Here is a 16,197-nt window from a genome sequence, read left to right as displayed (position 1 = left end):
ATTAGCTGTGCTGAAACTCTTAGAAAGCCAATATAATATACAAATGATACAGTGTGCCAACATATGTAAATGTGAATTTCCTGGTTGTTTGTGCTCTTGAATAGGGAGCTCTGTAAAGGTCTGAGTGGGGGGGTATGAAGGAAGGAAGAAGATTCAAGGTGGGCTGGGAGGTGGGAAAGGAAAGCTTGCAAGAAACCAGAATGGTCAGCACCAGCTTGACACATCACAGGATGGTTAATATCTCCGGCTGGATGACTTGATCGTGGTACTTGTGCTCTTCTTCAAGATGGAGGTTCCTCCAGCACTAGGCCCCGCCTTGGTGTAGCCACTGGAAGAGCCATAGCTCCCCTTCACTCCTCCAGCACCGCTGCCCAAGGACAACCCACCCCCGAAGCTGCCACTGCCAACTGCCTGGCTGCCCCCACCACACACGGTAGTCGAGCTGCCGGTCATAGCTACAACGGAAAGAGAGAACATTAGGACATGTGGGCCAGGGAGGTCACTGGAAAAAACCAAACTAAATGAGAAGGGGAGGGAGATTTCATAGAGATCAACTGGAGAATTTAAGAGAAATCAGGCCGTGAACTAAAGAAACTGGGCAGGGTTTGATAAGAAAATTCCCTCTGTCTCTAGAATAGCATGTACACCTCCATTGGTGACATATCAGAAATGACACTGACAAACTGGAAGAAGCCCAGAGGATGGTGTCCATCACAGTGATGAGTCTCAAGACTGTGTCTGTCTTATAAGGAATGGTTCAAAGAACCAGAGGGGTTTAGCTTGGAGAAAAAAAACTCAGCAGGAACGCAACAGCTGCCTTCAAGTATTTAGAGGGCTGTCCCATGAAGGTGGAGTTCAGCTTGTATTGTCAGACTCTGAAGGCCCAGTAGGCAGAAGTTACAAGAGGCCAGATTCATGTTTGGTGTAAAGAGAAACTTCCTAACAAAGAGAGCCATGAATGAAATGGCCTGCCTCAGGAAGTAGGGAGCTCCTCATCACTGTAGGTCTTCAAGCAGAGGCTGGAGGGCTATTAGGTGATATTTTAGACAGGATTAGTGGTTCAGGTAGGATTTGGAATAGATAAAATCTGTGGTGCCCCTAATTCTTAAGATTCCACAGGTTTGCAAGAAACTCTATATGAGGAGGGGGAAATCTGAGCATGTGTGTTACAGATGCTAATCTTTTCTGGAGGTGGTGGGCAGGGGCAGAGGTCAAGGGGAAGAGTCTTGGGAAAGGGGTCATAGTTCATAGTCAGGGAAAGAACTAAGCAACAGAGTAAGACCTAGATCTATGTCTGGATTCTGCCTGTAGGACTGGTTTATTTCCCTCAAAGAAGGGCGGGATTAAGGACAGAAGAAGAATTCACAGAGGATACTTACAAATGCTAATAGCATTGGGATACTCTCCAGACATTCTGTAGAAGAAAAGATGAGAGAAGTCTTAGCAGGTCCGAGAGCTGCCAGCTCAAAGGTCCGAAAGAAAATTCTTCCCCTTTCCCCCATGCTATAAGAGCTCTCTGTCCAGTGGCCAGACCTTTCTACTCTCTGAGCAATAGTACTCAGTAGAGAATCAGCCATATTGATGGCCTATAAGTTGGTATTATACAAAATGGCAAAAAGCATAAGAATCCCTTCTATTTGGCTTTGGGTATGCTTTTGTTCTCTTGTGAGACATAAAAAAAAATTGTGCTCCTGTGAGACATGATGTTCTGGGAATCAACAAGTCTTTCCACCAAGTAATGAAGCCATTTTGGGGGGTACCCTATTCAGGAAAATCTAGGAAGCTATCCAATTCTCTACTCCATAGTTCTCTCCCTATCTCCAAGGCAGGTGTTGAAGGCATCATCCTTCAATGCGATTCAATGGAAAGGATGGTTCTGGAGTAAAACCCAGGTTCAAATTCTACTTCTAACATTTACTATGTATGTGACTTTGGGCAAGTCACTAGCCACTTAACTAGGCCTCAATCTCTCCCCCTGGGAGGCTGCTAGGTGGCATTGTAGATAGAGTGCTGGGCCTGGAGTCAAGAAGAGCTGAGTTCAAATCAGGTCTCAGACATTTACTAACTGTGTCACTCAACCTCTGCCTCAGGTCTTCATCTGTAAAATTGGATAGAACAATAGCACCACTTCCCATTTGTGAGGATCAACTAAGGTAACTGGCACATAGTAGGCACTAGACAAATGCTATTTCTCTACCCCCACTCTGTAAAATCAGGGGCTTGGACCTCTGAGGTCCCTTCCAGCTTTACATCTATAACTAAGAACAAGGACAAAGTGAATACGGAACAGTCAGGACAGAGCTGCCTTCTTACTGGCTTTTAGCACAGAGCTTGGCACATAGTAGCTGCTTAATAAACATTCATTGACTGACCAACTGACTACCTATCTGGGTCACATTTTCTGGAGAAATAGGAGAGGGGATTATTTTGGTTGCAAGGCCTTTTGTGGATAGTAGAGCCTAAGTGTTGGAAGGGGATCTCAGAGGGCCCTTTCCCCCAGTTGAGTTATGCAACCAGTCAGTGCCTTAAGTCAACAGAGCAGCTGACCAGATCAGCCAAGGAGTTAAGTAAACACGAGAAAGGAAAATGTCGACAGAGCCATGATCCACATTGGTAATTATCTCCTGAATGAGTCAGAGTTAACCCCATGCTTCAAGGAGCTGTTCATTCAAGGAGCTATGATGTCTTCCTTTGGTGTGGATAATCCCACTCTGAATGCAGGTCACAGTCTCTCAATGCCTCAGTAGACAGCTAAATGAGTTGCCATGGCCAAAAACCACCTTTCCTCGGTGGCCCACCTTCTCAGAACAAAGCCTCTCTCACTTAAGCTCCGTCTGTTTTCTCATGACCAACATATTCATCCTATCACTTGGCCCATTTCCCAAACCTCCCCAGCCTGGTAGAAATCACCAAGGGCTGGGGCAGCTAGGTGGCGCGGTGAGTAGAGCACTGGCCCTGGAGTCAGGAGGACCTGAGTTCAAATCTAGCCTCAGACACTTGGCACACTTACTAGCTGTGTGACCTTGGGCAAGTCACTTAGCCCCAATTGACCTGCCTTCCCCCCTCCAAAAAAAAGATAAATAAATATGAAAAAATATAGTGTATCTCAAACGATATTTAGCTCCACGCTGATCTGAACTCCATTACAAAAATAATTGTCAAGAGTTTCAATTATATTATACGTATTCAATTATTTCCTATTTCAGTTATTTCACATATTATATATTCTACATATCCAGTTATTTCAGATATAATATGTGTCCCTTATTTCATCCTCCAACCATCGTGGCCAGCCTGGTTACCTGCCCTCCTCGCTCTCCAGCAGCTTCCTGTAGGTAGCAATCTCCATATCCAAGGCCAGTTTGATGCTCATGAGCTCCTGGTAATCCCGCAGAAGCTTGGTCAGCTCTTCCTTGTTGTGGTGGAGGGCCTTTTCCAGGTCTCCCAACTTCTTCTGCGCATCTTTGATGGCCATGTCCCCACGCTGCTCCGCATCGGCAATAGCTGTCTGCAGCTCCTGGCACTGGAGGGGGGAAGGTATAAAGAAAACTTTCCAATATCATCCTCTCTGTATTCTGACCTCCAGACCCAACCCAAAATGACAAGGGAAGAGGGAAAAGAGAAACATTCTCCTGTGAAAAGGAGATGCAGCAATGCTGTGAGGTTGATAATGCAGGTATCATTATTCTCAGCTTACAAATAGGGGGTTCAGAAAAAGGATTTGCCCAGAGATACACAAGAGTAGGAGTTAAGACTCGAACACAAGTCTTATGACTCCAAGATCACTTAGAGTTTCCACATTTCCCTTAGGGGCAGGGACCCCCTGTGTACTCTGAACTAGGGTGCTCTCTGACAATGAGAGCTGCCCAAAATGCAATAGTGTGTCTCATGTGATAGTGAGCTCCCTGTCATTGGTGGTATTCAAGAAGAGGCTGACTGATCGCTTCTGGACTGGCATGGAATTGCATTCTTGAGATGGACCGAGCTTTTTTTTGAAGAACTCACCATTTGCTCGCCCCTTAGTGTGCTCTTTTCCAAACTAAGCAACCCTAAAGTTCACATTATGGACCCAGGATATTTTGCAAGTATAGTTAGCACATTCCCAATTTAGTAATAGAGTGGCAGGTGGCAGGTCATGACTTGCCTCATGAAGATGTCCCCAGCCTCTGTGCATGTCAGTAGTCATGACCCTGAGACCACCTATCCCCCAACCTCCTGACTGAGGTCATCCCCACCTGCTTCTTTACTGAGTCGATCTCCCCCTGCAGTCTCTGCATGACACGGGTGAGCTCAGCGATCTCATTCTTGGTGTCCCGGAGACAGTCCCCATGCTTCCCAGCTGTCACCTGGAGCTCCTCATACTGGTGGTCAAAAGAGAGTCACATAGACAACATACCCAGCCCCCATGCCCAGAAGAAACCCAACTGGCCAAAAGGACCCACCCTGTCTGTCTTAGGGGCCTCCTTCAAGGGACCTGTTTGGGAACCAGCCTCTCTTTTTGACCATTTTCACCAGTCAGGAAATCTATGACCCAAGTAAAGATAGAAAATAGCACAGTCCCTGCCTTCAAGAAATTTACAAGTGTCCAGCCACTCTGAATGGGGCTCTTATTTCCAGTCTAGCCCTTAGTACTGGGGGTCAGGCTTAGTCTTCCTCCTTCCCTTGAACCAATAACTCACTCACTCACCTTGGTCTGGTACCAGGACTCTGCTTCTGCTCGACTCTTCTTGGCGATCTCCTCATAATGGGCTTTTACCTCAGCGATGATGCTGTCCAGATCCAGGTTTCGATTGTTATCCATGGACAGGACAACATTGGTATTAGAAGTATGGGTGTGGGTCCCTTCCCGCTCCTAGAGAGACAAAAGAAGCTACAGATTCTGTTCAGATCCCTCCAACCTCCCCACCTTCCTCTCCTCAGGAAGTAACATCAAAATGGGCAGCAGAAGACCTGTGTTCTTTTAGGGTCACAGCTTCCAAGAAGCAGGAAGACTTTCATTTTACAAATGAGGGAAAAAATTCTTGGAAGGGGTGACATGATTTGCTTAGTATCATAAAGCTAGTCATTGGCAGAGCCCAGGTCTTCTTGTTCCAAAACTAATGTCTAAGATTTGGAGACAGAGGACTTTGGTTCAAATCCTAACTCATCTACTTATTAACTATAACCTTGGGTAAGTTATTTAAACTTATTGGGCCTCAGTTTCTTCATCTATAAAATGAGGGAGTAGGACTAGATAATTCCTTCTAGATCTCAATCTATAATCTCCTCTGTTGTCACACCCTGTCCTATCAGTTGTGTTATAATTATTATTAATAAATCCCAAGTAAAATTTGTTGAGAATGACTAATTATATGATCATATAGTTAGTCCCTGACTTATAGGGATTATGAAATAAAGAAGAGAGAAAGGACTAGAGATGGGCAAATGTCCCAGCCTTCAAAGGGGGAAAAGTCAGTCCTGAAAATTACAGATTCACAATTGCAACATCATTGCTCTGAAAAATTCTAGAACAAACGATTGAGGCTAACAATTTGTGAAAACTTGGGAATAGAAATGATATTCACTGGAAGCCAGGTAGAAAAAAAGTCATGCCTGATGCAGACTAAAAGGGAGAGGAACTGGTAAAACAATTAATGCAATAACAACCGCCCTATAAATACAGAATGACTCATAATTCCAGCCAACTGGTGATGAAACATGCTGCCCACCTGCCTGAGAGGTGATAGGCTAGATATGCAAAATGAGGCAGACCAATTTTGGACATGGCCAAAGTTAGAATCTGTTTTGCTTGATTATGGATGCATATTAGTTACAAGATTGTTTTTGTTTTCCTTCCAGTGAAAGCGGGAGGGTAAGGGAATAAAAAATAAATGCTTGTTAATTGAAAACAATAAAAAAATTTCATCATACTAAAATAGCCTTGTTTTGTTTGGTTGTTTTTTTTTTTTTTGCTAGGGTTACTAGACTGGCAGATCGGGACAATGTCAGAGACATGTTTTATCTTGATTTCAACAAGTCATATAACAGTTTCTTGTGTTATCTTTGTAGATAAGTCAGAGAAGCATGGGCTATTATGCTAAGAGTTAGGTAGGTGAAGAGCTATACTCAGAGAGTACTGATCGATGCCAACCTAGAAGAAAATCTATAGTGGCGTATCACAAGGTTCTAATTTGGACCTTGTCCTTTTTCATGTTTTTTTAAACAGACTTGGATTGAAAGGATGGCCGCCAAGCTTCTGAAGTGTGTAGGTAACACAGAGAAAGGAAGGACATGGGCAGATCTGCCAAACAAGAGAGAAAGGATAATCCTTAAATAGGACAAAATCAGTATTGGGGGCAAAAAGTCTTGATAGGATTAGAACGATGGTCATGATCAAAGAGATAAAATTCAACAAGGATAGATGGGAAGTCCTTCATTTTAGATTCAAGCATTTCACTTGAAAAAGACCTATGAGTCAACCATAAGCTCAATATGAGCCAATGCAGCTACTGAAGAGAGAGAGACACACACACAGGGTTGGGGGTGGGGGGTGGTTAGAGGGTAGGGAGGGAAGGAGAGAGGAGATGAGGGAAAGAGAGAGACAGAGCGAGAGAGAGAGAGAGAGAGAGAGAGAGAGAGAGAGAGAGAGGAGTAGAGAGAGAAGGGAAGAGGGGAAGGGGAGGAAGAGTTACCGAGAAGGAGGGGAAAAGAGAGACAGAAGGAGGGAGAGAATACTAATGCAATCCTAGGGTTCACTGAAAGAAACCATCCAGGTCAAAGGAGTAAACGGTTGCACTATGCTGCCTACTGGTCAGTGCCACACTGAGAGAAATTGCCAAATTTCAGTGCATCCAGGAGACTTGTGATGAGGCTAGTAAGAAGAAAGGAAGCCATGTCATAGGAGAAAAGGTTATGGTTCTGGGTTGAACCTTCAGTTTATCCCTGGAGAATAAAAAATTTGGGAATGACACTATAGGCCTCTACAATTACTTGAAAAGTCATCTGGAAAAACAATCACATTTAGTATGTATGGCTCCAGAGGGCAAAACTAAGACCAAGATATGAAAGCTATTGGGAGACAATAGCTTTTCCCAGCCATAGGCAGGGAAGGACAGAGCTGAATCGAGGTTCATTCTTCTCTTGAAAACATCCAATTGGAAACAGTTGGGTCAATCCAGAACAGAGTATGTATAGGAGCTTCTCAATATTGCAGACAGAATGTTACCCATTTATCATATTCCCTGACTGCCTTACCGCATCATAGAAAACCTCAATAAATTTCGCGTAGTCAGTCAGTATTGAGACCTGGGCCCCGAGACTCTCATTTGTTAGGTACTGGGAATCAACATCCTAGTGGAAGAATAAAATAACATTAAGGGACAAAGATCCTGGAAGCCATCATCCCATTAGGAGAAAGACCCAGCTCCCTCTACTCACCTTCTTGAGGACAACGTATTCATTCTCTGCTTCTGTTCGCTTGTGGATTTCTTCTTCGTATCTGTGATATAATGCAACCTGAAGTCAGGCTTGATCCTGCGTCTCATTCCCTTTGAGGCCCCACTAGGTGAGCCAGAGAACTTCAAGCCCCCACCCCAGACCACTGTCAATCTTCACTGTGATCTCCTCACCCAAAAGGAGAAGCAGTGTACTGCTGAATGGTGAATGAAATGGAAGTGTGATATTTATTCATATGTTCCTTCCTTTGGGAGTCAGATACCTTAGCATGCAAGTTATAGGAGGGAGACTATATTAGAGTAATAATGCTCAGAAAACATGAACCCTGGCTCAGAGTGGGCTGCTGTGTGAATACTCCAAGCAGTACTCTTGATACAGCAGAGCCTCAAATGGTTTTATAAAAAAGTGTAGACAGAGCTGAGAACAAGTAGCTTAGCAGCTGCATTCACTTTGACCAAAGAGCATTGAATTCCAAAACAATTTGTACTTCTTTGTACAAAACAGTTCTGAAATGAGCAGAACCGGGAGAACACTGCAACAGCAACATTGTGTGATGACTATGATCTTCTCTTCTCAGCAATACAATGACCCAAGACAATTCCAAAGGACTCATGATGGAAAATGCTATCCACATGCAGAGAAAGAACTAATAGACTCTGAATGCAGATCAAAGCATTCTATTTTCACTTTGAATTTTCATGGTTTTTTTTTAATTTTGGTCTTTCTTCTTTCACAACATGACTAATATGGAAATATGTTTTACATGATTGCACATATATAATGTATATCAAATTGCTTACCATTTTAGGAAAAGGGGAGGGAAGAAGAAAAATTGGGAACTCAAAATTTTGTAAAAATGAAATTTAAAGATTGTCTTTACATGTATTTGGAAAAAATAAAATGCTATGAAAATTTAAAAAAAAAACAGCTCTGAGCAACCTTTGGAGGCATAGAAGAATAACTCTAGACTATTAGAAGAATAATCAATATCTATTAAATAAGCCCACAGAACAGAGTCTGCAACTTTTGTAAGAGAACTGTCTCCCTAAAGGAGGAATTCCTTGACAGAATCCCAGAAATCTTTAGGGGTGGCACATAAAAAAAGTTGATGTAAGTCAGGCAACAAGAATTTCTTAGGAGCTTTAAAAAAAATTTCTTAGGAGCCGAAACAGTGCTAAGTACCAGAGGTATAAAACAAAAGGCAGGAGAAGGAGGAACAAATGCTGGCTGTGTAGAAAGGACTTCTTGTGTGAAGAACAAAATTAAGCATTTCAGAACTGTGAATAAATTAAGACATAAAAGGGGAAAATATGTAAATGAATAGAGTTATTATCCAGAGGTCAATGGGGCCTGTGTCTGAGGGCCAAGGAGAGGGAGGAGAGAGTTATATTTATGCTTCTCCAGGGACAAAAGGGACAGTGGTGTCCTGACTCCCTGGATATTCTGTCCCTGACCTAGCTTTCTGAGGATGCTGCACTCCCACCCCTACCCTGCCACCTCCACACTGGCCCCACCAACATCCTCCTCTTTCTCACTTGTCTTTAAAGTTGTGCATATCTTGCTGCACATTACATAGCTCATTTTCCAGCTTCTCCTTCTCATTCTTCAGGGTATCCAGGTGTCTGCTAAGCTTGTTTATTTGTGATTCAAGGAATGGCTCCAGACCCTCAGGAAGCTTGGTGCTCTGGCCCTGCTCCTGAAGTAGGGCCCACTTGGTCTCCAATACCTTGTTCTGCTGCTCCAGGAATCGTACCTGTGGTCATGGAATCATAGTACAGTTATCCCTTCCACATGGCGGGGGTTAGGGGCATGATGCCCCTATGACCACCATCGTCCCCACTCCCCAGCCCCACCACAGTCTGGATAATCCACGTAAAATATTTTGGCCCTCTCTTTGTGCCAAAGAAGAAGTCTGAATTATTATGGTATTAAAAAATAAAATAGGTTGATATTATACAGTATATTTTTATGCTTTTCTGAATTTATAAATTTTTTCTGTGTCACCTGCTGGCCTTCACATGACATCTGCGGCTTCCGTAAAACTCTCAAAAAAATCCCATTTAATTTCTTATGCTGACTCATGATATATCAAAACCACAATGGGGAAAGTCACAATGTGGAAGGAATAATTGTATTGAGATGTAGAGGATCAGCTATAGTCCAACCCTTCCATTTTCCAGAGGCCCAGGAATACAGTGATTTATCCAAGACCACACAGCTAGGAAATAGGAGAGCTGGGATTCAAACCCAATTTCTCTGGCTCCAACTCCAATGCTCTTTCCATCTGTGACATGTTACAGGAGAGAAAAGAAAGGGCTTGAGCAATCCATGCCTGGCAGTGGGAAGGGACCCAAGCTTTCTACCATTCCCCTGCCCCAGTCTCACTCAAGTGATCGGTCTATAACCTGGTCTACCAATAACAACTCCAATTCACATTTACATGGCACTTGAAATTAACCCATCTGAGGCGGGTAGCATGAGTATCATTATCCACAATTTAGACATGAGGAAACTGATGCTCATGAATATTAAATTACTTGCCCAGGATCACACAACCAATAAGCAGGACTTAGACTCACATTCACATCAAACATTCTCCCCTATCATGACTCAACAGGAATAGCTTCCACTCTGGAGACTTGGAGCAGGGTAGGATTTTTCTCTGATGGGAGACCCTAAGGAACTTTCCTGGAAATTATTCTGGAAGGGATTGTCAATTGAGAGTTGGACCCATCTACCCTTTGTGAGTCATTCAAATGGTGCCCAATTCTGCCCAAAGGGAATGTAAACAGAGAATTGCTTGTAAGCTTCGACTCAAGCAATCTCACTAGAGTCAAGAGTCACTAAGCAAAAGGGTAATGAGGGCAGGGGATGATTTGCCTCATGATTTCACCTTTCTTCTGTTCCCTGGGGCTTCCACCTGCACAGAATCATAAAACCACTCATGGCAATAGGCAAAGAAAGTCAAGACACTGGGGCATTGACCACAGAACATCAGCAACATATATGCGGTTCAGCCCCAGCACCCACAATGAGGCAAGGGAAAGGGCAGAGAGAGAGAAATGCCAACTGACCAGCGGAATATCCAAAACTCCCCAGTGACCCCAGATTCTGTATTCTCATAGGTATCATGCTACAGATAGAAGCACATATTACAGCTACAGTCAGGAAATTTGGATTTACTGAATAGCTCGTCACTCAGCCTCTCTGGAACACAGCAAAACGGCTGGTTCCTATCTGCCCCCTACCCTGAGAATCAGATGAGGTAATAGATATGAAACTATCTATTATATCTAATGAAAATACCTATATCTAAATAATGACTGCTGGCCTTCAGACTTACAAAGTCCTTTTCTTATGGCAGTCCTGGAAGGTAGTCAGTAGAAATAGCATTGTCTCCATTTTATAGTTGTGGAAACTGAGGCACAGAGTGGTGAAGCAGCTTGCCTAAGTAGTAAATGTTTGGAGTTCAAGCCCATTTTTCCAGATTCCAAGCCTAGACCTCTTTCCACTAGGTAACACTGCCTTCCAAGTAGAAGTAAGGATTTTTTAATTTCCATCAATATCATCTCGGATGAAGCACGTGACCCAGCCAGCACCCAACAGATGTGCCTGGGAGATGGAGGAGGGGGCAGCGCCAAGGCTTGGAAGGCAGAGATAGGATGGTGAATTGAGCTATTCACATTGAGTCATTCCATCCCCTTCCCTTTCTCAGTGTTTATATCAGGATGCCAAATGGAATAGGAGAGGGAAAAGAAATGAGAGAAGCTGAGAGGGAGACAACCCTTTTTCTGGTCTTCTACCTGGTTCCCTCATGATTTTCCTCACTGTCCCTTGGAAAACCCTTCTGAAAAGCAAGAGAATGGCTCCCAGCCTCAGGGTTCTTAAGTCCTCAGCCTTCGTTGGAATCTAAAGCCTCCCTGGGTCTAAGTGTTCCCATCCGCAAAATGGAAAGAGTTGGTAGGGCCGTTAACTTACCAAGATTGACCCTTCTTGAATTGGATTCAGATCTCAGCCTTGCTGTTGACTAGCTGTATGGCCATGGGTTAGTCACATTACCTCTCTGGGCCTCAGTTTCCTCATTTGCAAAATGTGGGGGTTGGACCAGGTGATCTTTAAGTTTATTTCCAGTGCTAAATCCTTTGAAATGTGGTTGTGGTAGTAGAGTGATGTGTCATCGGTGTAATGATAGGAATGACGAGAGCAGACGGAGTGAGGGGCTTGGGTTTTAGGGATCTCTGCTCAGACTCTTGTTCTGCTATTCACTGGATGTGTGGCCTTGGGCAAGTCATGCTATGGCTGTGAGTCTCAGTCTCCTCATCTCTAACATGGGGATAATGATGCTTTTTCCCCCTTCCGCCCCACACGGTTGTTATGAGGCAAGTATTTCACAAACATTAAAAGAGCCATATGGGAATTATCATTCTGCACATTAATGGAACATAATTAGCCAAAAAGGGAGGCCATATGACCATAGTAAGTGTATACATGATTTATCTGTTATTAAAAGAATAACAGACTAACAGCTTCTGCAAATGCAAATCCTCATGACTTAGAATCCCTGTCTCAGGCAAGAAGTTATTTAATCAATTCCTGGCCCCCAGACCAGACAAAGCTTCCTGTCTTCTGGAGATCGCGTCTCGTTCCTTGGCCCCCCGCTACCATCCACCCAGTCTGAAGTCTTTCTAAGATTAGACAAGCCTTCCCGCTGCGATGCCCACCAAAGTCTTCTGCTTCTAATTCTACAACCACGCTAAAGCATTTGGGGGTGCCCAGGATTGAGCTTCAAGATCCCCTCCCCCTCAGTCCCACCCACCAATTTCTATTTCTTTACATTGTTTGTGCCCAGTTACTATTTCCAGGGCTCTGTTAAGAGTAGGTAAAAAGGAAAACATTCCATGCCTGGCATGCCTTGCCCTCTCACCCCTGCCTCCTGGCTTCCTTAGCTTCCTTCAGGACTCAGCTCGCTCCACCCATGGTTTTAACACCTGTTCCAATACCTTCCCCTTGAGATTACCTCTTCTTTACACTATCTATATCTATATCTATATCTATATCCATCTATATATATGCACACATACACACATATATTTATGTATACATATATGTCTGTGTACATATATGTATGCACATATACACGTATACATGTATGTATATAGCAAGAGAGAAATATATACACACATATACATTATATATAATACATACACTATATATTATATACATATACTATATATTATACATACATACACTATATGTACACACACATAAATATGACAGATAGATACATAGATACATGGATACATGGATGGATGGATGGATGGATGGATGGATGGATGGATGGATGGATGGATGGATGAATAGACAGACACATACACACATACATACATAATTAGGTACATATAGTTGTTTGCATGTTATCTCCCCCATTAGAATGTGCTTGAAGGCAAGAACCATGTTTTTTTCTTTCTTTGTATCTCCAAGAGCTTAGCACAGTGCCAGGCTCATACTAAGCATTTAATAAATGCTTTTTACAGGACAATTTAACAGACCCGAAGAGGATGTGGTCAGACACTGAGACTTTCCATGGTCAAAGTAGGTCTTTGGAGCACTGTCTTTCTTTTCTTTTCTTTTTTAATTTTCATTTCTGAATTCTCTCCAGCCCCTCCCCCACTCATTGAGAGGGCATAAAATAGGATACCCATTATACACAGGAACATTGCCTTTCAACAATAAACATTTCACTGATTCTTCATGTTGGGAAGGGACCCCAGAGGCCTCCTAGTCCAAGCTGGACCTGACCTGTGGTCTTCCCTATAGTCTACACCACCCCCAGCTAGTGGTCATTCAACCTTTCCTTGGAGACCTACCTCCTGAGGTGACCCATTCAACTTGGGGACAGCTCTGATTGTTAGGAAGATTTCCCAGGCTCCAACTCCCACCCATTGTTCTGAGTTCTGCCTTCTGGAGCCAGGCAGCACAAGTCCAATTAATGCCTCTTCCCCAAATGTCAGCTCTTCAGGTGTTTGGAGACAGCTAAGAGCCGCTCCAGGACCATCTCCATGGCCCTCAGAGCATTACTTCACAACAACCATGGAGAGAGTAAATAGTGTAAGCATTGTCACATCCCCATTTTACAGATGGAAAACTGAGTAATAAAGTGACTTGCACATCCAGTATTTGAATCCGGGTCTCCTGAGTCCAAGTCCAGTATTCTTTCCACAGCTCCACAAAAGGGGTAGCAACAGAACTGGCCAGTAAAAATTGAATGAGACTGAGAAGAAGAAAACTCCAGGTGGGGCCAGTCCTGTTTCATGTCTAGGTTCTATCTCCTAATAGACTTAGACAAAATTCCACACATGATTATCAACCCCCTTGCCCCTTTCACCTTGCTACCCTCCCCAGCTCACCTTATCAATGAAGGCGGCAAACTTGTTGTTGAGGGTCTTGATCTGCTCCCGCTCTTGCATCCTCACCCTCTGAATCTCTGGGTCAATCTCCACATTAAGGGGAGTTAGCAGGCTTTGGTTGACAGTCACCTCCTGGATGCCTCCAGAGGGGCAGGAGGCCCCAAAGTTTGACCTCATGGTGCCGAGACCTAAAAAGCTACCAGCCCTCTGAACCACACTGCCAGAAATGCTCTTGTTAGCACCCAAATTGTAGAGGCTGTGGCTGCCAAAGCTAGTCTTGGGGCTACCCCCAAGCCTGCTCCCACCTCTGGACACTGTCATGGAGCTGACGGTGGTGTGGGTGTGAGTGCCACCCACACCACGGCTGCCACAGGCCGAGGAAGAGCTGAAGCCCCCTTTGGTGTTATAGGTCTGGCGAGACATGGAGGCCTTCATGAATGCTGAGGAAGAAGATGAGAATGGTAGTGTTAGGCTGAGAGGGCAGTGAAGAACCCAGCAGTGCAAAGAGATGGTCCTTTTATGTGCTCCCAAAAAAGTTGGCTCATGGGCTCCCACAGACACTCCTGCCTCATTGCCCAAGGAGGAGAGGGAAGGAGGGGCAGCTGTGGGTCTGGATATCCACCCCTGCCCCCCACGCCTCCCTTGGTGTTATCTCCTCTTCTGAGGAAGAGCCAAGACTAATCACTGTCTGGGGTGGGGAAGACACTTTTTCCCCCACCTCCACCTTCACCCGCACCCCCAACACATTTCCTAACTTGGAATACGACACGAGGTTCAAACTACTATCTCCCTCCCCTCCCCCAACACCCTGGTGACAGACTCAGATTCCTGTGCCCCAGCCCAGACTGCTGTCAATGGGGCCCTTTCTGTTCTGTGGCATTTGTTCCTGTTGTAAGAGGAGTCCCAGGGCCCTAGGGCAGTGCAGGTGGTAAGCTAGGTTGGGTAATGGAGCCGAAGAAGATTGGATGCCCAAGCCTGCTTCAGTCCCACCCTCCCAGGCAGCCCACAGAGTCTCTCTCCTCTCCAGTCAGATCCAGACTCTAAGAGGACTATGGCTGACGCCTTCAAGCATTTGGATGGAAGCTCCTTGAGGACCGGAACCCTTTCCTCTTTGCTTTGTATCTCCAGCAATTAACAAGGTGCCTGGCATTATGCAGATGCTGAATAAATGCCTATGGGTTGGCTGACTCCTTGTCTTTCAGAAGGATTACATTTGTCATAAGAAATAACTTCTTTTTTAAATGTTTTGAATTTAGAATTGAGCCACCAAGACAGAGAGGGAGAAAAGGAGAGAGAGAGAGAGAGAGAGAGAGAGAGAGAGAGAGAGAGAGGGAAGGAGAGGGAGAGAGAGAGGGGGGAGAGAGAGGGGGGGGGGAGAGAATTTCCACATACCCAGCAGAACACAGAGGATTGCATATGAAAACATGAGTCTCTATTTCATACCACTTGCTTTTTCAAAAAGTATATAATAAATTTTATGTTACTTTCAAAACTGTTCTGCTTCCTGCTCCCCTATGCATTTTTAAATAGTTCAGTGGCTCTCTCTCTCCTCTCCCTCTCCCTCTCCCTCCCTCCATCTCTCTCCACACACACACTTATATACATATGTATGTATATGTGTATATCACTATTGCTAGCCCTCCTCTTCCAATCCCTCCTCCCAATTAAATGGCTGCCTTTAGAGACGGTGAGTTCCCCAACATAGGGAGTCTCCAAGTGAAGACTATTTATTGAGATGTGATAGAACTTTCTGTTAAGAGGTGAGCTGGACCAGATGTCCATGAAAGTCAATCCTGGGCCTGAGATCCTGTTTTTCAGAGTACTAGACGGTAATGACAACAGTAATAATAATTTGTTTTTGTTGTTCAGTTCTCTCAGTCATGTCTGACTCTTCATGACCCCATTTCGGGTTTTCTTGGCAAAGATACTGGAGTGGTTTGCCTTTCCTTCTCCAGTTTGTTTTGCAGATGAAGAAACTGAGGCAAACAGGGTTAAGTGACTTGCCCAGGGTCACACAGCTAGAAAATGTCTGAGGCCAGATATGAATCCAGGACGATGAGTCTTCTTGATTCTAGACCTGGCACTCTATCCACTGCACCACCTAGCTGCCTATTTATAATAGTAAAAGTTAGCATTTATGTAGCACTTTAGGATTTGCAAAGCTCTTTACAAGTAGTATCTCATTTTATCCTTATAACAACCCTGGAAAGTTATTCCCATTTTACAGATGTGGAAACTAAGGCAAAAAGAGATTAAGTGGCTTGTCCAGTGTCAAAGATTTTCCTCTTAGGAAAGGAAAGATTTCTCCTGGTTAATAAGTTTCTAAGGTGAGATTTTAACTAAGGTCTTTGTCATT

General features: G+C 44.1%; 1 protein-coding gene across 1 annotated transcript; it reads right to left on the bottom strand.

The window, feature by feature from the left end:
- Positions 1-234: 234 nt before the first annotated feature.
- KRT79 (keratin 79) lies at positions 235-14,276 on the bottom strand. The gene is made up of 9 exons (XM_036760107.1): positions 13,842-14,276; positions 8,970-9,187; positions 7,417-7,477; positions 7,234-7,329; positions 4,688-4,852; positions 4,236-4,361; positions 3,303-3,523; positions 1,380-1,414; positions 235-455 (listed from the first exon to the last, which is right to left on the bottom strand). Exons 1-9 carry the CDS (start codon positions 14,274-14,276, stop codon positions 235-237), a joined length of 1,578 nt encoding a protein of 525 aa, XP_036616002.1.
- Between the last annotated feature and the right edge of the window lie 1,921 nt (positions 14,277-16,197).

This window comes from Trichosurus vulpecula, chromosome 5 (assembly GCF_011100635.1).
Source record: "Trichosurus vulpecula isolate mTriVul1 chromosome 5, mTriVul1.pri, whole genome shotgun sequence".
NCBI classification, from domain to species: Eukaryota; Metazoa; Chordata; class Mammalia; order Diprotodontia; family Phalangeridae; genus Trichosurus; species Trichosurus vulpecula.
The sequence above is the reverse complement of the archived record's forward strand: the minus strand, read 5'-3'. Positions and strand labels throughout refer to the sequence as shown.